At 40.3% G+C, this 11,928-nt stretch overlaps 1 protein-coding gene across 1 annotated transcript in view; it reads right to left on the bottom strand.

The window, feature by feature from the left end:
- Positions 1–381: 381 nt before the first annotated feature.
- Positions 382–11,928, bottom strand: part of insrb (insulin receptor b) — a 224,652-nt gene continuing 213,105 nt past the window's right edge. The window contains exons 15-23 of the mRNA XM_034179844.1: positions 10,801–10,957; positions 8,676–8,772; positions 7,190–7,257; positions 6,482–6,711; positions 5,814–5,924; positions 5,556–5,718; positions 5,320–5,449; positions 5,097–5,231; positions 382–1,088 (exon numbers count right to left, since the gene is read on the bottom strand). Coding sequence (XP_034035735.1) covers positions 734–1,088; positions 5,097–5,231; positions 5,320–5,449; positions 5,556–5,718; positions 5,814–5,924; positions 6,482–6,711; positions 7,190–7,257; positions 8,676–8,772; positions 10,801–10,957 — 1,446 coding nt within the window. The 3' untranslated portion in view covers positions 382–733. The remainder of the gene's footprint in view (positions 1,089–5,096; positions 5,232–5,319; positions 5,450–5,555; positions 5,719–5,813; positions 5,925–6,481; positions 6,712–7,189; positions 7,258–8,675; positions 8,773–10,800; positions 10,958–11,928) is intronic.

Genomic DNA, 11,928 nt, shown 5'->3' with positions numbered 1-11,928 from the left:
GTAGTTTGCAATTCCACAGAACAAAAATAACTCATCTAGGAATTGATGTTTGTTCTAACATAAAGTGTCATTCCTCTGTTTTCCAAAAAACTTAAAAAACCCAGACAAAGTCATTGTTCAACAGGAAATTACTATGCACACTGATAGACACTTGTCTTTGTTTATAGGCTACATATAAAAAGGCCACAATCAGAGTAAAAGGTTTCACTTTTAAACAACAACCAAAAAATGTGATTGTTAGGGCCCAGAAAATAGGGGAGGAAAGCTCTGTAGAGGTTGAATGTAAGCAGCCTTCTGGTTGTTTTAAGGATTGTTGTGTTCACAGTTTTTCACCCCTCATTTTTTTTTTTTTTAGATCATAATGAGGCCTGGATACGTGGCAAAAATAATCAAAATAATAATAATAATAATGTGGTAATAGAAGGTCCGTTGTGTTGTGGATAAAGGTACAAAGTGTTACACCGTGTTTGCTTTCCTTGCATGCCTGTTTGGCAGCCATGAGGAAGAAAATAAAAAATCCTGAGATCTATGGGCGCTTTTCCCCCCTCCCTCCGAGAAGTGATTCTCGGAGATTAGCATGATGGCAACAATAAGGAAAATGATGAAAGGAAAACAAAAAACAAAACAAAACAAAAAAACAGAATATAGGGCATGAAGAGAAAGAATGAAGGAGGAGATTCTGAGGGGAAGGGAGAAGATCGATCAAAGGTGTTCTTTTATAAAAGAGGAAATGTTAGGAAGGGCTGGATCTGGGCAGCGATAAGATTCGTCCGTTTTTCTTGCCACCGTTCATGTGTGTGTAGGGGACATGTTCCTCATAGTTCCCCCTGAGGGCCACTGAGGGCCCGCTGTCTCTGCTTAGGCTCTCCTCTCTCTGGGAGTATGAAGAAGGGTCCAGGGGAATGCTCTCCATGTTGTCCAGGTCCAGATCAAACTCCTCCGTCTCAGGGATTTTGTTCTCCTCACTGTAGAAGAAAGAGACCTCCTGGAAAGATGGATGCAGGTCCTCCCGCAGCATATCAATGATCTCGTGGAACATTGGCCGCATCTTGGGGTTATAGTGCCAGCATGCCTGCATTAGGTTGTGCCTGCAGAGCACAACAGAACCGTGAGGCCAGCATGCACCAAATATTAAAGCAGATGAAAAAGAATAAATGCACAATGGTAAAGGCCACATGGAGCACACTGTCCAAAAGGAGTGACATTTTTTTTAAACAGGGTTATTTAACCATGGGGTTCTGTATTGCGTCCCCCTTTATGTATTATTTATATCAACACAATGATACTCAGTAATTATACAGCTGGTTTTTATTTTATTGTTCTCCACGTCAGCGATGTGATGTGGTGCAGCTGCTCACACTGTGTTCCTGCGCGAAAGACACCATCGTGTGCATGAACCGTCGCATCATCGGATCATGCATGCCTGCCCGTTGGCTCGAGGTTCGCCCATACGAACTGTTTTGCCGTGAGTCACCCTGAGTTGTATTGTCTGAGTTGTCTATGTGTGAAGGGGCCCTAAGGTATGCTGTGTTATAACTGGTGTTGCATGTGATACCCTTTTATTCTGTTTAATGTGTAACTGACTGATAGTTTGCCTCCCTCATATTTGAATTATGTTCTGTGTAAATTAAAGGCTTCTGCAAATGCAAGCGCACCTGGGACGACCTGCATATAAGCTAATAAAAGAAGTGGATCCACGCTGGAACGGCACATTCCACATGTCGGAGTGGCTGCATGCAGAAAGAGAGGCAGTGAGTGCAGCCATGGCTTCCCTCCACATAGATGTCACAACACTGAATTCTGCAGAGTTCATTTCTTATGAACATATAAAGATACTGAAAGGTATGGCGCAGTCTTATCTCACAAAATTTGCAAGCATTCTGTAGTTGTGTGCATCTCGTGTTCTCAGACTACCGACTTATTCTGTGTTCCAAAGTTGAAAAAGAAGTCAGCTATGAGGCTTTCAGTTATCGCATTCCTTTTTATGACATAATTTGCCACGCTCTTAAAATGTTTTAATTCTCACCCTTAAATTATGTTATTCTCCAAGACACAATTATTAACATAATTTATGACATTTATAGTTTTATGTACTTATAAAACAATGTAACAAATATTCTAATGCAATTTTTATACTGCACTCCATGTCTTATTTTCTCGTTTTCAAATTGTTTTATGTTGCTGCTCTTTTTAACTGCACTGAATTTGTGAATCACTATGTAACAAATCTTTTAACGTGCTATACAAATAAAAATATACTTATTATTACTTACAGAGTTGAATGCATCAATATGACCAACTAGTCACTGATAGTGTAACAAATGCAGTCCAAGTTATTGAAAACTTCATCAGGTGTCCATCGGAGCACCCCTGTTCTCAATGCTCTCTGTGCACAAAAAATTTCTGCAACATTCAATGCAAGCTAATTAGATTTGTTACGACCTGCTGCTAAATCTAGATCCAGAGCGATGTCATTTTATCTGCATGTGTTGAAAATGTATGTTTGTACAACTTATCTAGTCAGAATAATTTCCTATACAGAGCCAGCCTTTCATGTATTAAGCTCCATATTTCACCTTTCAGATACGTTATCGATGATCAATACGCTGTATTCTGTAAGCAAAATACGAAATCATTTATTGCTGGTGGTGATGATTCTGTACACCAGTTAGTGATGAGTTACTACATATGATAGAATGGTGCTGAATTTATTGCTGATGCCTTTGTGAAGATTTTATGTTATGTCTTGATACTGTGATACAATTTTAATTATTTACTAAGAATTATGCATTTTATCTCATACAGTATATCTGTATATGGTGTAACCGGAAAGTATTCGCAGTGCTACACTTTTTCCACATTTTATGTTACAGCCTTATTCCAAAATAAAGTAAATTCACTTTTTGCCCCTCAAAAGTCTACTGACAACACCCCATAATGACAACTAAAAAGTGTTTTTTTTACATTTGCAAATTTATTAAAAATAAAAAAAACCCCTAAGAAATCACATGTACACAGGTATCCACAGCCTTTGCAGAATAGTTTGCTATTGCACCTTTGGCAGCAATTCCAGCCTCAACTCTTCGTGAATATGATGCCACAAGCTTGGCGCACCTATCCTTGGGCAGTTTTGCTCACCCATCTTTGCAGCACCTCTCAAGCGCCATCAGCTTGGATGGGGGGTGTCAGTGCACAGACATTTTCAGATCTCTCCAGAGATGTTCAATCGGATTCAGGTCTGGGCTCTGGCTGGACCACTCAATGACATTCACAGAGTTGTCCTGAAGCCACTCCTTTGATGTCTTGGCTGTGTGCTTAGGGTCATTGTCCTGCTGAAAGATGAACTGTCGCCTCAGTCTGAGGTCAAGGGCGCTCTGGAGCAGGTTTTCATCCAGGATATCTGTACATTGCTGCATTCATCTTCCCCTCAATCCTGACTAGTCTCCCAGTTCCTGCTGCTGAAAAACATCCCCACAGCATGATGCTGCCACCACCATGCTTTACTGTAGGGGTGGTGCCTGGGTTCTTGTGAACATGAGACGTGGCATTCACACCAAAGAGCTGAATGCTGGAGCTCTGACAGAGTGACCATCGGGTTCTTGGTCATCTCCCTGACTAGGGCCCTTTTCCCCAATCACTCTGTTTAGACGGGTGTACAGCTCTGGGAAGAGTCCTGGTGGATCCAAAGTTCTTCCATTTACGCATGATGTAAGGCCACTGTCCTCACTGGGACTTTCAAAGAAGCAGAAATGTTATTGTACCCTTCCCCAGATTTATGCCTCAAGACAATCCTGTCTCGAGGGTCTGCAGACAATTCCTTTGACTTCATGCTGTGGGACCTTATATGTAGACAGATGTGTGTCTTTCCAAAGCATGTCCAATCAACTGAATTTACCCGAGGTGGACTCCAATTAAGCTGCAGAAACATCTCAAGGATGATCAGTGGAAATAGGATGCACCCGAGCTCAATTTTGAGCTTTAAGGTAAAGGCTGTGAATACTTACATACCTGTGATTTCTTAGATTTTTTTTTATTATTTTTAATAATTTTGCAAAAATCTAAAGAAAAAAAAACTTTTTCACATAGTCATTATGGGATATTGTGTGTAGAGTTTTGAGGAAAAAAATAATTGCATTATTTTGGAACAAGGCTGTAACATAAAAAAGTGGAAAAAGTGCAGTGCTGTGAATACTTTTTGGATGCACTGTACATATGTTGATTGTTATCTATTATGTATAACTTATCTTCCTTTGGAGGCAATCAATCAATCAATCATCTTTATAATTATTAAAATTAACAATAATAACATTAACAATAACTAACACTAAACAGCATGATGATTTGTTTTCAAAGAGGAGTTACTTTTCAAAATAACTTGTCAATGATGTGATGTTGACAAGAAGGAAATGGCTAAAATGATGAATACTTCATTTTTCCATCAACAAATGGGGGGAAAATAGCAGATGTGTGTGCACTTCACTTTTAACACTGTTAAAACAAAAACAAAGAAATGCAGCTGCACACATCTGCCAACTTTGCAAGTTTGTGCATGAGTCAATGTCAATGTAGTACTGACCTGTGGCAAAACTGGGCACATTCAACAAACATTTATTCATGCAAAAATACTTGGTTCATCTGAACACAAGAATGTCAAGCAGAATGTTTATCACAAAAGTCAAATAATTTTGTGTCAACACAAAATTCCCTAACAGGAAAAACAGCAGTTCTTCATTAGTGGAGGAGCAGCTGGGGAAGCACTACTGATTAGCGACAAAGCCAAAGTGTAAGAGAAAGGATGTGCGGCTAAAATCATTTGGCTGCTTTTTTTTGGCTACTTTTTCATAGTCATACACAGTTCATACGAATTACAAACTAGATGCAGTTATTCGAGTTAATATTGACAGTAGTCAAATATCACTGATGAAATCTTTGGGATATGAATTTGGCACTGTGTGGCTCAAATAAATTAATTGTGGCTAAAGAGAAAATACATCAATCTGCCACATTGGCTAAGAGCTAGCCAAGAGTAATCCACAAATTAACATCACTGTGTCAGGCAGCAAAGCTGGGATAAAACACTGCTTGTATTTACTCACATTCTCTCAGGACAATTTTCTGGCCGGTCCAAGTAGCCTCCATCCATAACAAACTTGAGAACCTGCTCGTTGGACAAACCTTGGTAGGGCTGCTCTGCTAGTGTACTGATCTCCCACAACACAACGCCAAATGACCTGGAGACAAACAAAGACGTATTCAGTCATCATCAGAAGCAAAGTGAAGACTGCACAACCGATACTGGTGTGACTGCTGCCGACCTACCAGCAGTCAGAATGAGCTGTGAAAACACCGTCCTTGAGAGATTCAGGGGCCATCCACCTGACAGGAAGTAAACCCTTCCCTCCCTTACGGTAGTAGTCCGTCTCATAGATATCTCGTGTCATACCAAAATCTACAAGACAGCAAATAAGTATATTTAGTCAATTTAGAAACAAGTACTGATCAAACTGTATGTCCAATTAAACCAAAATAAAAAAGTAACTGTAACTGAATAGTACCTCCGATCTTCACTGTAAAATCTTCTGCAACCATGCAGTTCCTGGCTGCCAGGTCTCTGTGGACAAACTTCTTGGCGTTCAGGTAGGCCATGCCATCTGCAATTTCTGCTGCCATCTGGATCATCTCCTTTAGTGTAGGTGGTGAACGGGCTGATGGGTTGTTCTACAAAACACACAGACGTGAGAAGCTTGGATATACCACAGTGAAACAAACAAACAGAAAATATTAACTTGAGATGAGTTTTTAATAAGACATACCTCAGAGTCTGGCCTGAGACTACGCAAGTAGCTTTTCAGGTCACCATGGGTCATTAGCTCCATCACAACAAGGGTGGGTTGACCCTTGGACACCACACCTAACAGACGCACCTACACACAAAAAAGCTAATGTTTCTATGTTTAAGATGGCATTATAAAGTTTAAGATGATCAAGACTTCTCAGGTCACTGTCATATGCTTAAAGCAAATGTAATGTGTACTGACTACAAGAGTCAGTACAACAAAACCATATTGTCCAATGACTAAGACTATTCCCAGAACACCATTTTCAAGAGCTGCATGTGCATTAAACCATTAAAATGCAAAAACATATACTCAAGATGGCATAAACTCCTGCCACTCCATCAAATATCTTCAATCGTAGACAAATGCAAACATTGAAATTATTTTTACAGCTAATAACAAAACATATGCCAATTTCATTGGCACTCATGCAGGAAATTGAGTTGCTTAATAAATCTGATGAGAACAATCACTTGTGAAGAAGTGTGAATGTTTTTGTTTTGGAATCCAAATTGGGTTCCAACACAATTGAAAAGTTATGATTCTGTAGGTATACAAAGTTCCTATATGCAATTAAGGAATGTTAATCCAGTGTCACCTGAATTAACATCAGTAATAAAGCTAGGAGAGGTTATTAAACATACCACATGGTGGCAGCTGAAGGCTTTCATGACTGAGGCTTCATTGAGAAACTCAATTCTTTCTCGAAGGCTTGCTGATTCATTGACCGTCTTGACGGCTACACGTGTTTCTGGGTCTCCTTTGACAATGTCCTTGGCAATTCCCTCGTACACCATGCCAAAAGATCCCTGACCCAGCTCTCTGAGAACTGCGATCTTCTCCCGAGGAACCTCCCACTCATCAGGAACATACACTACACAGAAAGGAGCAATGGCTGAGTGGAGCCTTCACAAACTATTAGAAGAGTATAGGGTTACTCCATCTGAAATCACCCAGTTTTGAAAAAAAATTCCCAAGTCACCCCTCAGCTTTATTCTGTCAATTTTCTATGTTAATCACATTCCAAAGTTAGGGTGAAATGCCAAATATTAGGGCCCCTTCACACATAGTGCAAATTTGGTCGATTTGCACAGAAAGTGCGCATGAAGCAGGAATCGTGTGCAAAACATGCAATTTCGTAGCTGCCTCCAATGCCTTGTACACCTGTTGCTACAACTATTTGTGCACACTTGAGATGGAATGATCCTATAACTGTATGTACAAACGACAGAGCTGCTGCTTCGTGGCTTATATCTGAAGATCAGCAGCAAAGGCACATATATGTTACATGTAAATATTTATTTTTTTTTATTGTACATGTTGACTTAAAAAAATAGATTGCAATTTCCTACCATCGTTAGCACTGAGGTACTCTGGATTTGACGAGGCAATAAGGGGTCCTGTTGGGCCTTCTCTCTGTCTGTGGCACAAACACAGAAAGCAGTCTGAATTAATGAAAGTAGATAGTGTATGACCACACATTGCGCCCTACAGTATCCATCTTACAGAGTCCAGGTAGAAACTGGGGTCTTTTCCTCCTAAAAGTAAAAATCTATCTGTTGAAGCCAGGTGATGACATCCTCTTGGCCTCTCAATGTCCTCTCAGAATTCAAGCTGTACGCCTCATCTGTCACCCTAAATAACCATTCATTTGACACATTCCTACATACCCAAGGATCATCCAAACAGAACATCTGGTCTTCACCACTGGTTATTCATAAGCATCGTCTCACAACCAGATGAGGCACCAGGACCCTAAAGATGTGGAAATTCATTCTCTTGCAAAGCTATCAGTATCGCCAAACACCTCTGTCCAGGGACCTCATGGCTCCATAAATGCTCCCCAAGCTTCTCTCAATCTCAAAGGCAAAGGATCCAAAGAAATTAATGTTACTGCCCAAATAAGTGAATGTCTCTACATGTTTGACACTTTCATGACATATGGGGTATATTTTTGCTGCGTGAGTCCAGAAAGTCCTTGAAAGCCTTGACCTTAATCTTTATCCAGGACAATTACAAATCCAGACAGTCTGACAACAGCTTCAGCTTTTCTGCAATCAGAATAGCCACAGATTCCATAAAAACAGGGCACTGTTACAAAAGTCAAGATCTTTTCTTCACCAATAATGGTGCTTAAGTTACTGGATTCCACAATCCTGCCCAATAACTGGGTTATGCTAACAGTGAACAAAGCAGGAGCCACAACATATCCTAGAATGCCAGAATTGATTCTGAAGAAGTCAGAGACTCTACCTCCACTCAGCACAGCACTCACAGTACCTGTGTAATGGCAAGCAATGATTTCCAGCAACTTATTTGCATCCCATGAAATTTCAGGTTGTCCCCCAGAGCAGCCCAGTCAACAAAATCAAGTGCTTTGTGAAAACAACATAGGCTTTAAAGAAGCATTCCCGGCTTTTGTGTTTGCATCCAATGAATATTTGCAAAGGTAGGATGTAGTTCCAGTTGCTGAGTGCCGAGCTACTAGAAGTGAATTCAGAATCCTTGCATAACCACTCCTTCCTTTTTGGAGATAGCCAACAAGTCCTTTCTTCCAGTCAGTTGTAATGATACCTGTCTCCCAGATGGAAACAAATATCATTAACAATGCCAGGAGAACAGCATCTCCATCCAACTGGAGTTCAGCTTCAACACCACAGATCCATGCAGCATTCCTCACCTGTTTTACCATCCTTTTTCCAAATCCCACTATGGGTTTAATAAGTTGATCTGAACAAAATCCACATTTCCTTTTTCATGTCACTTGGCATACTTTATACGGCTTATGCGCCCAGCAGGGTGGACGTTCTGACAGCAGATCTCTTCTTGATGACTTACCTCTTCTTGATGACTGTGAACACTACACCTCCCACCATCAGCAACAAAATGAAGCAAATAATTGGTCCAATCACAATCTTCAATGCACCGGAATCCTCTGCAATAAACACAGAAGACAATGTGTCAGATCACTTGTATGACTACAGGTTTAGAAAATCAACTACATGTCTAACAATAATAATCTGTAAAGCATTAATAACATACAAATAATGTTTTCCATTTGTGCAATGGTCAGAATATTTGCATGTGTTAAAAATAGAACATTCTATCTTCAATGTATGCAAATATTCTGACCATTGCAAGAATGGAAAACATTCATTATTTGGTTTATATAACACCTAAACAGATCTGTGTTATTTGATATTTTACTTAAAATTAAACAGGTGTTTCTTCCCCAAACAGGAAGCCAAGAGCAGCGAGGCACAGGCAGCTCTGTGTCCCCAAAGAAGTTGACTCTGTCCTGCAGGTCAACTGCCAAAACACCACTGAGCTTAGCGAGGGCTGCTGAGGACTGAAGCAGGGTGTGTAGATGCACACATCTGCTCTCATCAATCCAGTGAAATCTCATGACAGGAACTTGTCCAATCCTTCATCTGTTAGGGCTTCTATGGGTGCTAAAGAGGTAGCTGTGACACTGCGGCTACTGGATTTAGCTCCCTCTTATCATGGACACATTTTAAAGAATAGATAATGCAGTCTTTCATTAGTGCAAAATGTTCACTTTGGCTTTTTTGGTTTTACTTGGGGTCACCAAAGCAGATATGAGGAAGATCTGCATATTTATTATGCTGGAAGTCCTTCCTAATGCAGCTCCACATTACATGAAAAATGGACAGGGATGGCCTTGAATCAGGAACCTTCTGCAATGGGAGTTTTTCCTTACCACTGTCACCTGTGTTCTTGCTCTAGGGGTTGGTAAGGTTAGACCTTACTTGTGTGAAGCGCCTTGAGGCAACTTTGTTGTGATTTGGCACTATATAAGTGAAATAAATTGAATGGAAACAATTACATTTAACCACTTGGCCACCACCCATGTCCCTCAACAGACTGAAATGTATGGGACAAAAATACACAATAAACTGAATCAAAAAACACATTACATGATGTCTGTCATACAATGAGACAAATATGTTATTTTGGCGTCCTGCAATCTGAATAATATTTACTCATATCTTCTTAACCTATTATAGGTGACAGATCCTTTAAAGTGGTGCAATGAAGTTTTCAATGCCACCTAGTGTTGAGGTTTCAAATTGTAACCCAACCTCAGCCCTAATTTATGAAACGTGTGTTCAAGTGCTGAATGACAAAGAGGAAATGGAGCCTGAAACACGGTAAACTAGAGCACTGACTGGCATCAATATAGATGAGTTAACTGGAATAACACTGCTGTACTGTTACGCGGATTACAAACTCTGAATAGTCAGGGTTAGGACACAGGCCAGTATGCTGTCACTGTGTAGCTTTCCCCGAGGCTCACTGATGTCTGCAAAGCTGAAGTTAATGTATGATAATTCACACACTGTTAGTGAATTAGAACCATTAATCCTAATCTAATATCTGCTGTAAAACATACAATAAAATGGCACGAGGAATAACATCAAAGTACATTGTGGTAGCTGCACAAACCTTGCTGGCTCTCCTGTACAAGGAAAAGCACTAGGAGAGCACATACGTAAACATGCAGCTTGTGTAAACGCATGGATTTCCCCACCCATGAGCCGACTTGTATCCTTTTTGAGCACAGCATTACAGAGTAAAGGATTCAATGCAATTTCAAACTTTTGCACTTGATGGCTTTGAAAACTCTCATGTTGCTTTAGGCTGCAATCTGTTGACAGAATGACCTATTATAATTTCTGACAATAAATAAATTCCAAATATTTTCTGAAATATTTATTAAATAAATAAAGTGACGCAAATATCTGATGAGTTTGTAGTAACTAAAACTTACAAAACTTTACACTTGTGAAATCTCTGGCTTGTTGGAGGACTCTGCCTCTAACCAGCTCAGACATGATGAATTAAGGAAGTTTACAAACTTCCACTTTCAACAATGACATCTAAGTGGTGCATAAAGAACATGTGAGTTCAGTTTATTCAGACTTGTACGCTTCAGCCTTACTGTCAGGCATGAAGAAGTAAGTGGTGCCAGTGAAAGAGCCATTTCCTGCCAAGGAGGTGGCACGGATTCTCACACTGTAGTTTCCTGGGTGTACCAGTGAAAGCTTTGTGCCACCTAACTTCAGGTAAGTGGGCCGTGAGACACAAGCTGTGTGAACCTGGGAAGAAACAAATACAAACAGGCTCAGCAGAGTGATAGTGCCATGTGCCAAGAAACAAAGACCATTTTACAGAGCTTCTTAAAATAAAAAGTGCACAGTCTGCACTAACCCCTGGTGTTCTGGCCAAACACTGATAAGCTTACCATTGACAAGCAATGCTTCTCTGCAAAAGGCTTTTACCATGTACAATTGGGTGATTTTAACCTTTGACCTCCAAACCAATAGGCTTCTTGGGGTCACCATGGTTAACACACATGCCTGGTTTGGTGACAATGAGGCAATTAGGAAAGAAGTTATAGTGCTCACAAGATTTTTAAAAGGTAAGCTGCAGTGACCTTGATGTTTGACCTTTTAACCCAAAGTTAACAGGCTTATTGGGGTCAATATACCTGACACACACACCGAGTTTGGTGACAACTGGGCATTTAAAACACAAGTTACTGCACTCAAGATTTTTACAAAGTATGCTTCTGTGCCCTTTAACCTTTGACTCCAAACTCAATAGGCTTCTTGGGGGTCACTAATGTGTAACACACATACCAAGTTTGGTGACAATCGGGCCAATTCAACTGAAGTAATCTTGGTTACAAGTGTAATGTTGCATGACTGACTGACTGCCCACACAAAGTACACCCCCCCCAAAAGGTCCATAAAGAACACAGGAATGGATTCTGTCACCACTGCACATATTCCCTATTTTTTGAAGAACAATCAGAAACTGAAGACCCATGTGTCTTCAGTCATGTCGTATTTCAAAACTTCACAATAAAACGAGCAATTAATGTGAACCTTTCAAGAACTGTTAATAAATCCCGATTCCTCCTCGGTGCAGAAGTTGTGTTTTCAGAGCACTGTGCAGGAGATGACGCCTGATATGCCCGTCTATTCCTGCCACTGCATTGTAGTCTTCTTTCCTGCATCTGTCGCTATGGTAACAGAGTTGCTACTGGCTGCTAAGGTCAGGCAGT

Source organism: Thalassophryne amazonica, chromosome 10, assembly GCF_902500255.1.
Source record: "Thalassophryne amazonica chromosome 10, fThaAma1.1, whole genome shotgun sequence".
Classification (NCBI taxonomy): Eukaryota; Metazoa; Chordata; class Actinopteri; order Batrachoidiformes; family Batrachoididae; genus Thalassophryne; species Thalassophryne amazonica.
The sequence above is the reverse complement of the archived record's forward strand: the minus strand, read 5'-3'. Positions and strand labels throughout refer to the sequence as shown.